The sequence below is a fragment of the Lonchura striata genome, chromosome 16, assembly GCF_046129695.1.
Source record: "Lonchura striata isolate bLonStr1 chromosome 16, bLonStr1.mat, whole genome shotgun sequence".
In the NCBI taxonomy this organism is placed as follows: Eukaryota; Metazoa; Chordata; class Aves; order Passeriformes; family Estrildidae; genus Lonchura; species Lonchura striata.
In genome coordinates, this window is record NC_134618.1 from 17,105,152 (window position 1) to 17,123,627 (window position 18,476).

General features: G+C 50.4%; 2 protein-coding genes across 2 annotated transcripts in view; both read left to right on the forward strand.

The window, feature by feature from the left end:
* GRID2IP (Grid2 interacting protein) overlaps window positions 1-2,871 on the forward strand; it is a 35,590-nt gene extending 32,719 nt beyond the window's left edge. Inside the window, exons 22-26 of the mRNA XM_077786958.1 lie at window positions 139-308; window positions 1,232-1,401; window positions 1,837-1,947; window positions 2,531-2,706; window positions 2,763-2,871. Of these exons, the coding sequence (XP_077643084.1) occupies window positions 139-308; window positions 1,232-1,401; window positions 1,837-1,947; window positions 2,531-2,706; window positions 2,763-2,871 (736 nt within the window). The remainder of the gene's footprint in view (window positions 1-138; window positions 309-1,231; window positions 1,402-1,836; window positions 1,948-2,530; window positions 2,707-2,762) is intronic.
* Window positions 2,872-3,405: 534 nt separating this feature from the next.
* COG7 (component of oligomeric golgi complex 7) lies at window positions 3,406-17,923 on the forward strand. Its single transcript, XM_021546930.2, has 17 exons — window positions 3,406-3,587; window positions 4,237-4,385; window positions 4,859-4,975; window positions 5,126-5,294; window positions 6,343-6,425; window positions 7,187-7,309; window positions 8,595-8,793; window positions 10,814-10,941; window positions 11,299-11,453; window positions 12,658-12,774; window positions 13,293-13,358; window positions 14,070-14,256; window positions 15,208-15,348; window positions 15,774-15,857; window positions 16,178-16,292; window positions 17,246-17,389; window positions 17,560-17,923. Exons 1-17 carry the CDS (start codon window positions 3,422-3,424, stop codon window positions 17,724-17,726), a joined length of 2,310 nt encoding a protein of 769 aa, XP_021402605.2. The 5' UTR covers window positions 3,406-3,421; the 3' UTR covers window positions 17,727-17,923.
* Window positions 17,924-18,476: the final 553 nt, after the last annotated feature.

Genomic DNA, 18,476 nt, shown 5'->3' on the forward strand with positions numbered 1-18,476 from the left:
AGAGTGTAAGTCTGTAGTTTCTTTATACCTAAAGGGGATGAGGGATTGGGAATACAGACAGACGCAGCAGAAGACAGTGAGTGTATTCCCTGTAGTATCCCCACTTAATGCAAGCTTTCTGCATGCTTTTCTTTCCAGGGATTTATCACCAATGAAATTGCCCTTTCCAGATCTTCCCAATAACTCAGTGGCAGATCCTCCACTCCTCAGCCCAGGCTATGATCTGAAGCCTGCTGCCTCTTTGCATGCAGCTTCCTATGATGCTTCTCTAGAAAACCTTTTTGTGCCTTTAATTTCAGTTACACCAAGTAAGTGCAATTCTGTGCCCCAGCTCTGCTTACTAGCGGCTTACTACAGCTCTTCCATGAGTTTTGCAGGGCAGGAAGCCAAAGTAGCTTCATGCTGTGTGGGTCACTGGAGACACATAATGACTGCTCTGTGCTGGGCTTAATGTACCTGAGAATTTGAGTAGGTGCTAGGGACCATAGCATGATGATGTCCTTGTCCTCCCTAGTCCTTGCTCAGGAGTTTTCTGCCCTGGCTGATCTTTGTAATGTGCTTCTAAACCCATTCCTTCACACCTTCAGTCAAGGTTCAAACAGTTGTTCTACTTAAAGTCCTAAAAGACACTTTTGAGTGGGAGTGCCCCACTTCCTAAAGCAGAGCTCTTCATTCCACCTCTGCTTTTCAGTTTCACACTGTATGGCCCAGCTCTGCAGCTCCTCCCCAGAGCATTTCCTGGGATTGCCACCCTGGGGTCTCAGCCCAGGGCCACAGAGCCTTGGCTCTCAGTGATGCTGGAAGAGGACAAGTGCACAGACATCCTGATCTGCCTTCATTCTCAAATGAAGGTCTTGGCAGATTTTGGAAGGGCTGGATGGTGATAGTCAGGTGTGAATTTGCCAGGCATGGATGCTAGGCAGCCAAATCTTGTGTGCACTCAGAAAGGCATTTTGCTTTTCCCACCGTATCTTTGTTGGATCCACACCTGACTTCTCTCAAGGGCTGGAGAAATCTGAGCTGCTAAATCCCAAATGCAGACATTCAGATTCCTGTCTCTGCCTTAGAGGCAGATATAAATCAGTGTGCCACTTGGTCTGTGAGTTTGCCAAAGGAAGTAAAAGTTTGTCTGCATTTTCCTTTTTGCTGTTCCTTATCCCATCTTTCCTGTTTACCCTCAAATGGGAGGGGAATCAGGCTTTGATTCTGGTTCTCTATTTGTCTCTGGCAGGCACTTTCTGCCCACTCACTGTGTATGACAGGAATGGTTTCAAGGCCATGCTGCACTTCTCCAGAGACCCGGCTCCCGGCCGACCAGACGTGCTGGTGATGGTTCTGTCCATGCTGAGCACCTCAGCGCACCCCATTAAGGACATAGTGTTCCAGGCTGCAGTCCCAAAGGTCAGAAGCTGTGACAAGTAGCAGAGAGGCTCAGAAGTGTCCTGAGAAGAAAGGTTCACCATTTCTTACTGAGCATTCGCCTTGCTCATGGGAAGTGGTGGCTCTCTGTCTCTGCACAGAGAACCTGCTGTACAGCGGTGCCCGTGGCATTGGTGCCCGTGGCATCGGTGCCTGTTTCACAGAGTGTGTCCATGGCCTTGCCATGGCCAGAGAGCTCCAGCGCTGCTTCAGCCTCCTGGGCAGGGCTCCTGCTCCCTGTGCATGTGTAGCATAGAACTGGCTGTTTAGGAACACCTGCCTTTAGTTGCAGGATGTGCTTTTCACTGAATAAAGAGTCTGACTGATGTATCTTTAACTGGCTCCATGGCTCAGTTAAGCTCACAGCCCTTTTCGCAGCATGGACTAAAAAGTGGTTTTTTTTATTTTCTCTTTCAGACCATGCAAATAAAGTTACAGCCAGCCTCTGGTTGTGAGCTGCCAGCCTTCAACCCTCTCCTCCCGCCCGCAGTGCTGTCCCGGGTGCTGCTGCTCGCCAACCCACACAAGGTGCTGCTGCTGGGCACTGGGATCCCCCCAGCCATTTGCCTGAAAGATGGGGAGCCTCTTAAAAGTGGGGAGGTGTAGTGGAGAGACAGGGCAGTCTGGACTGTGCTGGGAAGATGTTTTCTCTGCTCAAAGAGATTTCCAGAGCTACAGTCTGAAGGACTGTGTGGGCAGTCGCTGCAGGGGCCTGTGCAGTTCTGGAGTATCTACACAGACACAGCTCCAGGCACTCACGGTGCAGGTGTTGGCAGCTGCTGGAACACAGGGGCACCCAAGGCACAAGTGATGGGTGGCAGATCTTTTGCCTTGGTGGATAGTTATGAGACCCAAGATCGGTGTCAGGAACTCCCTTGTCTCTGAGTAGGCAGGCCAGGCCTGGATTGCCAACATGCCCATGGGTGGTGTGCACAGGTCTTCCAGTTGCTCTTGTCTGTCTTAGGAAGATCCAGGGTTTCCTTCTGTGCAGAGCTTCTGCAAGGCTGGTGTTTCCCCTTTCAGAGGTGACTCACTGCAGCAAGGCCACGAGGGGCGAAGGAGTGCAGGAGTTGATAACCATGGTGTGCCCCTCTCTTCCTCTCTCTCCCAGGATCCCGTCCGGCTGAGGTACAAACTGATGTTCACGCAGGGCGTGCAGCCCTTCTGTGAGGTGGGAGAGGTGACTGGCTTTCCAGAAGCAGAGCTCTGGGGCAGGAGCTGCAGTCCAGCTGGCTCGGGCACTGCCGTGTTTTTAGATCGGGAGCGAGTGGGGACCAGCAGCGCTCCGTGAGGGCCGCATTTCTGGGGATCTGCCACCTCCTTCCTCCTCTTCGTGCCGGCAGGAGTGCGGACCGGCTGCTGCCCAGCCTTGCCCTGTGGCCCAGCGGCTTTACAGGAGCCTCCTGCTTGTGCCACGCACAGCTGCCGCTGCTTGTGGGCCACCGCACTTGACTTCTGAATTAAAAAGCACAGTGAATCGCACCAGCGTTCAGCCCCGTGCCAGCGTGTTCCCGGGACACAGGGACACCCCGGCCCGGTCCCCGGGGCCTGTCCCGGCTGCAGCGGGAGCTGAGCGGCGGGAGGGAGCGGGGCCGGGCCGGGCCGGGGCCGCTGCGGGGCCGCGGGCAGCCACCGGGCCGGGCACGGGGCCGCGGGCATCGGCCGGACACCGACACCGCCCGGGGATCGCCCCGGGACCGCCGGGAACCGCCCCGGGACCGCCCGGACACCGCCCCGGGACCGCCCCGGGACCGCCCGGGACCGCCCCGGGACCGCCCCGGGACCGCCCCGGGACCGCCGGGAACCTCCCGGACACCGCCCCGGGACCGCCCCGGGACCGCCCCGGGACCGCCCCACGACCGCCGGGAACCTCCCGGACACCGCCCCGGGACCGCCCCGCGCTTCCGGGTGCGCGGCGGGCCCGGGCCGCAGCCGCTCGGGCTGTCCCCCCGCTGTCCCCCCGCTGTCCCCCCGCTGTCCCCCCGGTCCCCCCGGCCCCGCCATGGACTTCTCGCGGTTCCTGTCGGACGAGTTCGAGGTGAAGGGCTGGGTGAACGCGGCGTTCCGCGCCGTGCAGCAGGAGGCGCCGGGCAAGGTGGACGCGCACGCCGCCACGCTGGTGATGAAGCTGCAGCTCTTCATCCAGGAGGTCAACAACGCCGTGGAAGGTGCGGCCGGGCGGGCACGGCTCGGGCCGGGTTGGCTCTGCCGGGTGCAGCACGGCTCTGCCCGGTGCTCTGCCGTCCGCTGTCCCCGCAGCTGCAGCCTCCCGGCGCGGACGGGCAGAGCCGCCGGGCCACGCTGGCAGTCCCGGCCTGGCCGGCCGTGCCCGGGACCGCGGCATCCTCGCTCCCATCTCGGGTCTCGCAGCTGTTCACCAACACATCCGCGTTAAATGCTGGAAACAGCAGCTGCTGCCAGCTCTGGGTTAGTGGGATAACAGGGTAAACTTCTCCAAAAGGGTTGCCCTGCTCTGGCACAGGCTGCCCAGGGTAGGGTTGGAGTTCCTGGAACGATTAAAAAGCCATGTGCACGCGGCACTTGGGGACATGAGTTAGTGGTGGTCTTAGAAGTGATGGGGGAACAGGACTGGAGTATTGGGAACAGCTGGATTTTATGGTCTCAGAGGGCTTTTTTAAACCTAAATGATCCCATGATAAAATACACACTTAAAGTTTAAAGATACAGCTGAAGATTTGTCGTTTAATGTTTTGCTTTGTTTTTTCAAGTACGAGAGATTAGATAAGATTATTGAAAGACTACCTGTCCCTGCACAGGCTGTCACCCCTCCTCACTGACTGCTCTGTGCTCCTGCAGAAACAAGCCATCAGGCACTCCAGAATATGCCCAGAGTCCTCCGGGAAGTGGAAGTCTTGAAACAGGAGGCAACATTCCTGAAGGAGCAGATGATCCTCGTTAAAGAGGATATAAAGAAGTTTGAGGAAGACACAGCTCAGTCCATGCAGGTCAGTTCTTAGCATTTACCTGCAACTTGTGAAATTCTGAAAGCTACAGAGTTGTTCACATGAAGTAATCTTGTGAACTTAAGATAGGCAAAACCACTTCTTTTAACATTAGTAGTAGAAAGGTGGGTGTGACACAGCTGTGCAGTCTGCATCTCCTGAGGAACAGCTGCTCAGGTGTCTGTCCAGAGCTGCTGGTGCCTGAATGGAGACACTGGTTTCTGCCTGGGGTGCACAGCATTTTCAGACAAAGTGGATACTAAAAGAACAAGACAAGAATTCAAACTAACCTGTTATTTGACTTTGAAAGATGATTTTACATCTCTAGCTCCTTCAAACCATTCCGTCTTCTTGTAGTAATATAATCTTTCCACACCTTTTTGTTTTTAAAATTTAAGGAGAAGGTAACTCCCAAGTACCTGTGACAGCTGTTTTTTGTTTCAGTGGGGAACACAGCGTTGTGGTTTTTTCTGCAGGTCCTGGTGGAGATTGACCAGGTGAAGTCCAGGATGCAGTTGGCTGCCGAGTCACTTCAGGAGGCAGACAAATGGAGCACACTGAGTGCAGATATTGAAGAGACTCTCAAAACACAGGTAGATACTGAATTACTTGGTGTTTGTGCCTCCAGCTTTTCAGGGAGCTGCGTTTCACAGTCGGGTTTTGGAGCGACTGTGAGGCACGTGCCTGGTGCTGGTGCTGTCTGAGGCTGCCCTCGGTAATGGGCTGCCCTTCCCTGCTGGCAGGACGTGTCCCTGATCTCAGCCAAGCTGACCAGCATGCAGAGCAGCCTGGCCATGCTGGTGGACACGCCGGATTACTCAGAGAAGTGTGTGCACCTGGAGGCGCTGAAGAACCGCCTGGAGGCCATGGCCAGCCCTCAGATTGTTGCTGCTTTCAACTCCCAGTCCGTAGGTCAGTAGCTCCTGGTGTTGTTTACTGTCAGCACTGAGTTTATTGTCTTTAAAACAGTTTGGGTGGAGAGGTGGTGTCCTGAAGGCTCCTGGCACTGGATCCTGAGCTCTCCTGGTGGAGCAGATGCCCTGGAATGTTCTGGGCTCTGCAGCTGCCTGCAGGCCAGTGCTGCTTTGACTTTCCTATGGATTGGGATACCTGTGGGCAGGCCAGTGCTGCTTTGACTTTCCTATGGATTGGGGTACCTGTGGCCACTGAAGGAAACAAGAGGATTGCTGGATTTTATGGGCCCCATGGATGTGTGAGGTGGAGGTACTGCTCAAATAAACAGAAGGGCCTTGGCTTTCTGTTATCATGGTGTTACTGGTGTAGTCAGGGAGGAAATTTGTTTGCAAGCATTCTGACTTCCTAGTACTTTGTAAAAGCAGCTTTGCAAGTTCTCTGTAGAAAATTGGTCTTTTTGGACAGTTCTTTGTGTTGTTCCTTCCCTGTGCTGCTGTCAGTACCTCTGAAAAATAGTTGTTCTGGTTGTTGATACTCATCTCTGTGCACCTCGAGGTCCTGGAGGGATCTGGGGCTATGGGGTACAAACCAGACTTTTGAGGAACCTGTGTTTCTAAGCTCTGTGCATGCTTAGGCAGAGGCAGCTGTGCCATGAGTCAGTCTGAGGCACAGGGATCATTTTGAGGACAGGTGAAAGCAAAGCTGAGGCCTTTACCAGGTATGCTTTAGGTTTGTAAGTGCTGGCTTGTTTCTAGAAACTAATTATTTCCTTCTAGGAAATGCTCTGGCTTCAATACTGGATGTGTTAGCACTATATGCTGGTTAGGAAGTTAAGTTCATTCCTTGTGTCTGCTGTCTGATCTTGTTTGAGGATGGGTTTCAGGCAGTTCTGCTCCTGTTTGAGAAGATAAGCAAACAAAGATGAAGTTGTCTTTTCTGTAGCCCATTGTGCTTCTTCCCTTAGAAAAAGGAGTTCCTGCTCAGACTGATGTCTCACCCTCAGCTTTGAGGCTGATCCTGATGCATGTTACTTTGTTTTGTTTAGATCAGGCAAAAATGTTTGTTAAAGTCTTCACTGAAATTGATCGGATGCCCCAGCTTCTTGCCTATTATTACAAGTGTCACAAGGTAAGCGTTTTGGTAACATTTAACACTGAGGAATAGCAGTCGGAATTCTTGCTGGGCTCTGGCTGCAGAGGGAGCTGCTGCCCCACGGATCCCAGCTGTTCTGTGGTGGGGGATGGCACCTCTTCCTCTCTCTATTTCCTTCTGTGGCTTCTCCTGCTGGCTCTGACCAGCTTTGGTTACTGCCCGTGTTGCAGGAGTAATTCTGCATTTGGGTCCTTGTGTCCCTCCCTGCAGCAGACACGGTGTGTGTTCTGTTGATTTCTCTGTGCTCATGGTTTTGCTTTGCTTTCTGTGGATGTGGCCATGTCAGCAGTGACTTTATTACTGCAACTTGCCAGCTGCTGACTTCTGTAAAGTCTTTTCAGGTAAGATTAAAAGCTGGAATTCCAGACAGTTCTGTAGCCATAACCTGAGCTTCAAATTTCTCACATGACTGTGACTTTTGAAGATTAAGTTCAAGGCTGGGGCTTGCCAAGTATTTCAAATATTATGTGGGGGTATCAGTTGCAATCTCATTTTATGAGTAAAATACCAATGTTAATTAAATCTTTGAATCACTAAGAAGCTTCGAGCTTTGTGCTGAAAGTCTCTTTTCCTTCTGTGATGCTGAATTATGTTATGCTGAAACGGGGAGAGGGGCACAAGTGTGAGCCTCATGTTTTGGCAGAAGTGCTGTGCATGGGGAGCGCTGGGTTTGGCACGGCAAAAGCAGGACCCGTGGCCTGTCAGTTCTCTTCTCAGATGGTTCTGTTCCCCACCAGGTGCAGCTGGTGGCCGTGTGGCAGGAGCTTTGCCAGAGTGACCTGAGCGTGGCGCGGCAGCTGACCGAGCTGTACGACACCCTCCTGGGGACCTGGCACGCCCAGCTGCAGTGGGCAGCACAGGTGCAGTGACAGGCTCATGCTGCTGCAGGCGGGAGAGGGCAGGGCTGGGCACCTCTCACAAAGCCTTGGAGAGCTCTGGGCCTGCCTGGTGCAGGATGAGATTTGCAGCCCATTCCTTGTCCAACCCTTGCAGATGGGATTTCAGCTTTGCTGTTCCACCACCAGCAAGGTTGCCGTGTTACTGCCATTAAAGCTGCTCTATCACTTTCATCTGTATCTTAAGTTAAAACTAATTTGTTGGTGTTGCAAATGTATTCTCTTGTAAGACATTTGAAATGCCTGAATTGTTTTATCACTTGGCCTGGAGGGAGCCCTCAAGGTCACGCTGGACTGATGCGTGTTGCTCTGTGTAAGATATCTGAGGGCTTCTGCTGTCACCCCATGGAGTCTGTGTGCTTGTTTTCCCTGCCAAGAATAATGCAGGATCAAAAAAAGTTTTTGTCCTTTGGTGCAATGAAGGAATAAGTTCATATTGTTGAAGAGTTTTTCATCCATGAAGGGTAAGAGATTCTTATCTTCATGTGACAAAGCCAGTGTCAGTGCAAGGCCTGTGCTGCAGAGGAGCTCAGTGTTTCCTTGAAATCTATTTTTTCTGCCTAATGATTCGATGTGACTTACAGGTCAGATGTCAGGTTACATTTTAGCAGATATTCTTTGAACTGGGGGTTGTGAGAAATGGCACATGGGGCATACCTCATGTCACTCAATCTCCTGTGTTGCTTCTGCTTTCTTGGACCTTTTTGGAGGTAAACCAAACTTTCAAAGCAAATGAGCAGAATAGCTGATGAAAAAGTCACAGTGAAGGCTGTAAAAAGTTTTATACTAGTGGAGTGGCTGATTCTCAGCTGATTACAGGCTTTCTAGCTTTTCCACTACTGACTTCTGACCAGTAATTTGCCTGTGATATAGTCCTATTTCTTCATCTATTACTGATTCATGTTGTTTCCCAACACACCTGTGTAAACTTGAGAGCTCTGTTTCAAATGCCTTCCTCTGCCAGGTGTTTTTTGAATCACTGTAGTGCCTTCTGAATTCAGTTCAGTGTTCTGAATTCAGTTTTTGACCTGTGCCTATCCTCTAGTTTCTTGGTGGCTGTACTCTATGCACTGCCCTAGACGTGCAGTCAGGCTGTCCTGTGTGCTAGGTCAGCGTGGCTCCTGCAGCCTTAGCTGAGCACTTCTGGGTTTTCCACCCCTTGTGGGGTGTTTCGGATTTGGAAGCTGCCTGCTGCTGTGTGTTCCTCTCAGGTAATGTGCTTTTGCCAGTAGATGTTCTGCTGCCACAGGTTTTCAAGAACCCCTATGAAATCGTGACTGTGCTGTTGATTCAAACCCTGGGAGCTCTGGTGCCTTCCATCCCCGTGTGTCTCAGCACTGCCATGGACAGGACGGGCCAGGACACCAAGCTGACCCAGCTGCTGGAGCTCCACGATGCCACCGTGCACTTCGCCAAGGGGCTGGAGGTAGCCATGCTGCCAAACCTCAGTAAGGCTCTGGCACTGAGCTCTGCCATTCTGTGCTGTCCCCTTTGTGGAGTCCCATTGTGGGATTTTGTTCAGTTTTAGGTGGAGGGAGGGATTATCTCTTCTAAGCAATGCCCAGTTCCATGGCACTTGCACCTTTGTGTTTGTGTGTGTATCTTACACCTGAGCTGTTGACACAACACTGAGTTTCCTGAAGCAGCTCTGTCCTGAGCTGACTCTGCAGGGTAAATAGCATTTAGCACTTCTCCTTTTACAAGCTTTACTGTTTCTTCTGTCTCCCAGACAAGGAAGTGTCTCCAGGGAGGCAGTGAGACCCATTGTGAGAGATGACAAAGCAGAAAAGTTGAGGAGTTTCCTGGAATTATCACACCCCACTAAACAAGAGAAAACCTGCTTGAAGGCTGCATCCATTGGATGCTTGTATTTGTTTTTGTAGTTTTTTTGTTGCTGCTGGCTTAGGGTTTAATCAAGTGACAATGCCAGGTGTTTTTTCTGAACTGTTGCTAGTTTTTTCCCAGCAGCATCTTTGGTGTTTGTTTCCAAATCTGCCCTGTGCTTTCCCCTCCCTGAGACATTTGTCATTTTGGTCATGATTGCTGAGTGATTTGTGCAAACCACACAGCAGTGAGGTGCTGTTTGCACAAGTTTATGCCTGGCTGGAGCTGTTGGCTATTTATAGACCCTTATGAATTTGGTAGGGCTGCTTCAAAGACTGGCTGTGGGAAAATCCAAAATTAAGGCTAATGGAGCATTCCTGATGGTGTGTTTCCTGTGTTTGGTTCCTCATAACATTGTCTTGAGCTGTTTAAACCCAGCTTCTTTCTTGACCCTGTAAATTATGATTGCTGGGCAATGTCAGGGAGTGTGACTGTGTCTGTTGTCTGTCTGGTTGCATACACATCAGTCATTTTCTAGCTTGATCTGTGGTTCATTATAGAAATTATTAAAAAGGGTCTTGAAAAAATAATGCCAGATTGTATAAGATGATTGGATAGGAAGATCACTGTTGAACTGTTATCTGAGTGTATTTTAAAAAAACCACCCAAAGCTTTTCTTTCTATCTCTTTTCGTGTGGGGTAAGATGTTTGAGAAAAGAAATATGTCAAGAATGGAAAGGCCAGGTGACTCAGCTGAGGAGACTCAAACCAGTTCCTGCGTGTGTATGTGAGGGGAGGGCTCAGCTGTGATTCACAGGATAATTCAGTTTGGAAGGGACCTTAGAAGATGATCTGGTCCAGTCTCCTGCTCCAAGCAGGATCTGCTGTGAGGTCAGACTGTACTTGGGATGCTGTTCAGTCTGGTCATGAACGTCCAAGCATGGAGACAATGTTGGCTTTGGACAGACTGCTCCATTGCTTTCCTGTCCTCAGGGTGTGAAAGTCTTTTCTGATATCCAGGATTCAAAGTAATTCTGGTTTGCTGCAGGTTTGAGTTTGGCAGAGCTTTGTGGGAGCAGCTGGTGTCCAGCTCTGATGTGAGCAATAATCATTCAGCCCTGCTTTGTGTTTGGGTTGGCAGCTCCCTGCTCAGGCATGGCACTGAGAGGCTGAGTTTGTGCTTCACGGCCGGCTCTGGTTGATGAACGCTGGCACAGGAGTGCTGAATGAATTGAATTAGTGTCAATTATTTTAAGTGCGAACTAGGCTTTGTGATAAATGAGGATTACCCCTGTTTGACGCCGTGGGAGTAATGTGTTTCACTTCTCAGATGGTTTCAATTCTTCTGCTGTAGGTTGGAACATTTGATAGATTTTTGTCACCCAGGCTGTTTTGGGTCAGTGAGTGCTAATTTTCTTGAGACACTTGTTGAGGTAGAACATCTTGGTTTTAGGAAGCAGGTAGAGATAATAATCTTGTTTCTAAAAAAATAAACCAATCTGTGTAGTTGAGATTGAAGCTGTTGGGCAGCATTCCAAGCCTGTGCAGGCAGCATGCTTTAGTGGAAGAACTGTATGTAGCTTGAAATGAGGTTTTTAGTAGCATATTCATCTCTTTCTAGACTAAACATCTGATTCTTTGTAGAGGAGCAGAACCTGGTGAAAGTGATGGAGCTCGTGGAAGTGGTGTATGCTCCCTACAAGCCCTATCAACTCGAGTATGGAGACCTGGAAGAAGAGAATCTCCTCATCCAGATCAGTGCAGTGCCCTTGGTAATACACCAGTCTTTGCTCAGCTGTCGTGGGAGAGGCTGAAACTTCCACTAAACCCAGGGGTCTTTGTCACAGTTACTGCTCTCTTTATCCTTTTTGGCTATGTTTCCTTTCATTTGTAGAAGATTCTGCTATTGGCAGAGCTGTTTTTCCTTGAGGACCTGGTGAACACCGGGTTTGGCAGCCTGGCTGTTGTTACAGTCTGTGGGCAGGAGGGTGGGAGCACCAGCCTGGCTCTGCCTTGGGAGTGTCACAGGAAAGGAGGGTACTAGAGAACACTGTGTTGCACAAGGTGTGCTTTCTCTATTGCCTGGAAGAAGAGTCAGGCTCAGCTTTGCTGTTCCTGTTGTTATTTAGGAGCACTGGGAGGTGATTGATTGTGTCCAGGAACTGAACCACTCGGTCAACAAACTCTTCACGCTGGCGGCCGGGGCCATCGACAGCTGTGTCAAGCTCACGGATGGCCTGGGGGTGTGTGGGCTGCTGAAGGCCCTGAAGGCTCTCTTCTCCAAGTAAGGTGCCTTTAGGTGCTGCTCCGTGTATCCTGAGCGAGTGGTGAGCCTGCACTGTGTGGCCAAGGGCTCTGTAGTTTATGGCAAATGGCTGAGAGCAGAACGTGTCTCTGACTGTACCATGAATCATCAGAATCCCCCTTGCTGCTTCATTCGAGCACAGGCTGTTTTCTGGAGGAAAAATGGAAGATTTTATGGCTAAATCAAAGGCTTCCCTGGTGTTTTTGATTCTGGCTGGGGAGAGTTATCATTGTTAATAAATACTTTTGAAGGAGAAAATATTTCCCAAAAAATAATAAGGCAAATTAGGCTGATGAAAGTAGATCTCAGTGGGGAAATAAATCTGGAGGTTGAACTTGATCATCTTGGAGGTCTTTTTCAACCATATTGATTCTGTGAATACACAGTCACTGGGACAAGTGACCTCACATTCAGGATCTGCCCGTAAATCTGAGACACCCCACAGAGTGAGGCTCACTCTTAGTTCTTGTCTTAAAGTATCACTTTCCTATTCCTATACTGATTTACTGCTTATTCCTTCACAATACTGAAAGAACTGCTCACAAAGTATGAATCAGGTATTGCTGCCCTTTGGGAAGGGTGAAGAGGAAAGCACAAGTCTCTGAGCTCACCTTCTTTATAGGCAATTAGAGAGCAATGTACCTGCCTCCAGCTTATGGGCATTATTAAAAAGAAAATGGGGGTGGGTAGAAAACACAATGTTCTTCTTTTTATCCGTGTTCTCATCTGGGGAGTAGCTGAGAAAACAAATTCATGAGATTGTTGTCACCATGTTCCTGGAGTAAGGGCCAAGTGATGTTGGAGTAGCAGGAGCCGTATAAAGTTTTCCTGGTCTTTCCTAGGAGATGATCAGTGTAGTGGTAACTAAAATGTCTTACTCCTTCCTTGTCAGGGGCAGGGAGCTTCTGGTAATCCACAGGCAGCAAACTGAGGCAGCCACACAGCACCTTTTGTGCTCCTTGTCTTCTGGTCTAGGCTGGAGCGGGCTGTGGCTGATCAGTTCTTCACATCCACCTCTTTGGAGTGGAACCAGGCTGTCTCTCCTGTATTCCTTTTAGTATTTCTGGTTCTAGTTTGGCCTTTGCAGAGGACTGAGTGAGCAAATCACAGGACATGTCTTTGTGCTGCTCTCCAGCCTGTTTTCTTATGCTGCTGCTTCTGTCTGCTCCTCTTCTCACTGCAGGTATACATCTGACTTCACAAACACACTGCAGTCTATACGAAAGAAGTGTAAACTGGATGATGTCCTGGCAGATCCCCTGTTCCAAGAGGACTGGACAGCATTCCAAAACTCTGTCCGGTAAATGTTTGGGTTTTTTCTGTCTGGCTCAGAGCTGTTTTTTGTGTCAGAGCTGAACGGGAACTACTTGGGGTCAGTTTACACAAGGTCTTAGTGCAGAGCACAGGGCTGAGCCCTCTGTGCTGCTGGGAGCACCAGTGTCCGTCGTGGGTTTCAGGTTGCTCCTGGCATGGGGAAGGCTGTGGGGCTCCCCACCCTGCCTGGTGCAAGGCTGCATCTCATGTCACTTGTAATATTAGCAGCTCTTAGAATTTTTCCCAGTGACACTGAGCTGGCCTTCCCCACCATGACAAGAAGTAGCATATTGATGAGGCCATTGGGCAAAAAAAAAAAAAAATCATTGTTATCAAATGGATGTAGAGCTAATCACCAGACTGACCCTTGACTGATGTGTGGGCTGTGGTTTGGTTATAGCTTTTCATAACTACTTGACACGGGTCTGAGATGGGTTCTTTGAGAGGGGTCTGGCATTATCTGCCTCAAATCTCTCAGTGTGCTTTTGTCTTGTTCTTTCTCAGGATAATTTCCATTTGTGGTGAACTCCTTCATCAGTGTGGAGACTTTGAGCAGCAGCTGGCCAACAGGTGAGCACTGGTGACCTTAATTCAGAGCTGTCAATGTAGGAACCAAGTTGAAAGAAAACAAACCCAAACCCCAAGGTGCTTTGGTTGCGTAGACCATGGAGGGAAAGCCACCACTGACTCCCCTTCCCCATGCTTTGACATGTCAGAGATGGGGCACAGACTGTTCTGGCAGTCGTGTTCCCTGAGGCAGTCCCAAGAATCCTTTTCCTTGGACACCTGGCTGGCCACCAATGGGCTGCCAGATGGGGGTCAGGAAGGAATTTTCCACCAGATCAAATTGGCAAGATCCTTGTGACATGGGGCATGAATCACGTGCTGAAGTGAGTGTAGGTGTGCCCTACCTGATGGGTTCCCTGTAACCTGAGGAGTGCAGGCACAGGCAGCACATGGATCTTGCTGCTCCCTGCTGTAAGCAGTGCACTGCCCAGGCTGTGGTTCCTTAAGTGCTCGGTGTGACTGGAGGAGAGCCCAGCCTGCAGTGCTCAGTGGGGCCCCACTGCCCTCTGTTCCCAGAGCACAAGCTCCCTGTCCTCTCAGCACTTCTGCAGCTGGTGAGTTGCACAGTGAATGAGAGGACTGGCTGTGAATTCTGTCAGTGAATGCTCTCTCTGGAAGTCACGCAAGGGCGGTGCTGGCCCTTGGGCCAGCATGAGGACAGGACTGCTGAGTCCAGAGGGTTCTGCTGGTGACTTTTATGTACTTGTTTTCCAGGATTTTGTCAACTGCTGGGAAATATCTCTCAGACTCCTACAGCCCCTGCAGTTTTTCTGGCTTTCAGGACACCAGTTCTGCAGAAAAGAAGAGCTCCATAAAAAATCCCTGGCAGGAATACAATTATCTCTTGAAGGAGAATCCATCCGAGTATGCCAGCCTTATGGAAACACTTTACACTCTGAAGGTAGCCCTGGTGCCTGCAGAGCTTGCCTCTGTTACAGTGTGCTCTTGGGCCCATACTGGGTAGAGACCTGGATTCCCCTTCCAGTCTAATGGCTTTCCATGCTGGGCTGCAGCCTTCCCATGGGCTGTGTTCTGCAGAGACCCTGAGAGATGAAATGTCCAAACCCAGCAAGTCTGGACTCATTCCATCTCTCCCCAGAGCCTGGCTCTGTTTTGTGAACAAGCCCTTATCAGCTCAGGTGAGGGAGATTTTATCACAGCGAGCTTTGGGAAGGTTGTGTTGGAGCCATCTCAAATTCTGCGCCCACACACCACCTTCTGAGGCTTTCTCTGCCACTTAGGCTCTGCTGCCCTGTCCAATCTGAAACAGAATTCTGCAGGATCATTCATGCATGGATCTGTGAACAGGGTAGAATGACTTTAGTTATCTTCTCATGGATCTAAGTTATATTTGCCATCTTGGTCACATGGAGTAGTGAATTCAAGGTTATGAGTCTTATTTCCTCAAAATGTTTTGATTTCTTCTACACTTCGTTTACCTATAATTTTTGTGGTTCCATCTTCAGTGTGATGTGTTTGACTTTAAACCTTGACTAAACTGTCCAGTTCCACAGGTACTCTTCAGGCAGAACTCAATTCCATGCAGGGCATCGTTGTGCCCTTTGAGTAAAGGGCAGCTTTGCCACCTGCTCTGCAAGTTCCTCAGTATCCACATGTGCCAGAGCCTGGGCAGGCTGGAATGTGATGCTGATTGCTTGTCCTGTAGTTCAGGGAGCAGTGACAGTTTCTCTCTTGAATAACCGCTTGGAATAGGTCATTCCAAAAGAAACAGGCTGTGCCATCAGAGAGGAAAGCTCTGCTGCACAGGGATGGCCCCATAAAAGCTCTGCAAGCATGTTCACACAGCCGGTCCGTGGCCTCTTGGGTGTGTAAGTGTTTTCTGTGTGTGCAGGAGAAGGGCACCGCTCAGCACAGCCTGCTGTCGTCGTCGCGCGCGGCGCTGGCCCGCCTGAACCAGCTGTCCCAGCAGCTGGCCTTCGACTCCGTGTTCCTGCGCATCCGGCAGCAGCTGCTGCTGCTCCCCCGCATGGAGGTGGGCGCGGGGCCTGAGCTGGGCGGGCAGGCTTTGCCGGGCATCCCCTGGGGCAGCGCTCCGCTGTCTCCTGCTCAGAATGGTTCTCTCTGCTGCTGTTTCTCCCACGAGCTGCAGGCAGTGGAACAGTTTCCCTTCCCTCACCCACAGCCTTTGCAGCACAGGTGTTTGAAGGCTCTGGTGTTGCTTTGAGGGGTTTTCTGACTCACGTGAGCATGTTTCCCACAGGGAGCTGGGCAGAAAAAGGGTGGCTGCTTTGGGCCTGAGGGATAACATGGTAAACAGTTTTCCCACCATCTGTGTTCTGCTTCCTAGAATCCCTTGGGTAATCTCAGTTCATGCCGTTGGGTCACCCCTTTCTAAAATGCTGACAGGCTTCATGCTCTGGGAAGTCATTGATTCATCCTGCACTTTCTGCCTTACAGGGCTGGAGTTCTGGTGGCATTGGTGAGACCCTGACAGATGACCTGCCAAACTTCAGCCTGACCCCTCTGGAATATATCAGCAATGTAAGAGTACTCAGGTGTCTTTCTGCTCTAGAAAACAAATTGCTGGGAACACTCCAGAGAGCAAAGATTTGCTTGGAGTAGCAGTTCACTGTACAGGACTTTCTTGCCATGAGTGTTTCAGTGACTGCTTCTCTGACCTTGTGAAAAACTGTTTCTTGTACCAAGTGTAATGATGCACGAGAGCCAATTTGCAGGTGAGTGAGTGGCTGTCAGGCTCAGCTCCCTGCTTTCAGGTGTATTTACTGCGGGTGACTTTTTCTTTAGTAAAGGACTTGCCTCACATTTGTTCAGTGACTCAGCTTTTGGTGCTTTTATTCTAGATTGGGCAATACATTATGTCTCTTCCTCTGCACCTTGAGCCATTTGTCACTCAAGAGGATTCTGCTTTGGAACTGGCATTACATGCTGGAAAACTGCCATACCCCCCAGAGCAAGGTAGGCTGAGACCAAAGGCTTGGAGTGTCTGGGGAAAGCTTTCCCCTCCTGACATCACAAGGGTGGGATATCATACAGTGACAAAACCATTGGGGATCCCTTTCCTGTACACTGTTTATTCCAAGAATCCTTTGGTAAAACCCAGGAGGAGCCTCTGAATAATGAGTGAAACTTTTTTTTTGTTGTTTCATTCAAACTGGAAGCTTTGGCTTGGTCTGTGTGAGCTTGGTGTTTGTTAAAACGATGGTTTGGGGTCTGAAGAGTTCTGTTGGGTTCTGGCTCCTGTTCTGCTCCAGGGAGCTGGCCCTACCTGCTGTGTCACTAATCCTGCTGCAGGTAACAGCAGTAGCCACCTAATGCCATTCCCTGCAGGTTGTACCTGGTGTGCTGGGTTCAGTCTCTTTATGATGTTACTATTTCACAGACAGTGAAGAAAGCACAGAGCTCGATATTTAGAGTCTTCCTGGACCCTTCCAAAAATACACTCTTTGGTTCAGGCTTTTGCATTACTATTATGGCACCTTGAAGCATTTACATGTTGCAATGCCTCGATAATTTTCAAAACACTAATGAACACAGACTGCCTTTAGGGCTGGGAAAAAACTTGTGAATCCTTGTCACTGCCGTGGTTTGCAAACTGCTCCTGGAAGAGAATCCTGTAGGAGGTGCCAGGCAGTGCTCTGTCCCAGCTGGTCCCCATCAGTCCTTGGAAGTGGCTTCCTGGAGGGTAATCAGGGAGTGTTTTGGGTCTGGAGCTCATGTCAGTGGTGTACAGTACAGGGAGAGTGCATGAGTGCTTTGATTGCTCCAAAAGCAGCTGATAAACTCTGACTCCCTGGGTGTCCTGTGGAAGGGGCAGTTCAGGTGTTGCTAACCAGTGAGGATTCTGTGCTGTTCAAGCCCAGCAAGGGCAGGTCAAGCGTGCTGGCAGCTAACGGGGAGTGTCTGTGCAGGAGAGGAGCTGCCCGAGCTGGACAACGTGGCTGACTACTGGCTGGGCTCCATTGCCAGGGCCACCATGCAGACGTACTGCGAGGTCATCTTGCAGATCCCACAGCTCACCCCACACTCCACCAAGCAGCTGGCCACGGACATAGGTGAGCAGGGGCTCACGGGCATGGCACATCACCCCGGGCTGCTCTGCCACCACGCAGGCTTCCTGCCTGGCTCCCCGTGGCAGGATTCCCTCTGTCACCAAGAACGAGGATATCTTTCATTTCACAGTGGCTATTGCAAGCTAGATACGAATTTTTCCTTGATTTTTCAGATTATCTAATAAACGTGATGGATGCCCTGGGCCTGCAGCCCTCACGGACGCTGCAGAACATTGTGACTCTGCTGAAGGCCAAGCCAGAGGAGTTTCGCCAGGCTGCCAAGAGCCTGCCCCGCCGGATGGCCGCTGGCATCGCGGCCATGAGGGGCCTGGAGGGTTAGCTGTGCCCCCCTGCCTCTGCCATCTCTGCCAGCAGGGGCCTGGAGGGTTTTTGCTGTGCCCCCCTGCCTCTGGGCCCTGCTCAAGGACTCACCTCCTCAGACTGGTTTTCATTTCTGCAAGGACAGTGAAAAGATCTCTGGGGACTAGGGGAATTTATTTCAGACTAACTTTTAATAAATGTCTTTGTCTAAGAAAAGCTTGTTCCATTCTTCTATCTTTAGAAATAAGAAAATATGTCCTACAGCCAAATTTCCCAAAACCTCTGGATGACCCTGAGTAGCTTGAGGAGTGCTGGAAATGTCCTGGCAGGTGCTGTAGAGTTCATCCTTTGTGGCAGCTTTTTCAGAGAGTTTAATCTACTGTGTCTGAGGTGATGCAGCACAGAGGGGGCTACTGTAGGCAGTGGCCACTACTCAGGGCTGTCCTAAGTACAGGGTTAGGAAGGGTCTCTTGAGAGTTGAGGCTTGATAAAGCTTGGCCCTGAGAATAAAACCAGCTTTGTAGGTTGTTCCTGGTGCAATTTCACTATTCTACTGAAAGCCATTAAATTTGTAAGGAATTTAAGGAAAGTGGTGCTTCCTTGAAGAATTACTGCCATTTGTATATAGATTTTTTTGAAACAGCTGGTCTAACCTTAGTGTGCTCTCCTGGGAGACAATGGGGCAGAGTACAGGGAGCTCCCAAAACTGGAATGGCAGCTGAGTCTGAGCTGCTGCAGCTGGGCTCAGGCTGCTCTGGGTCCGGCTGGG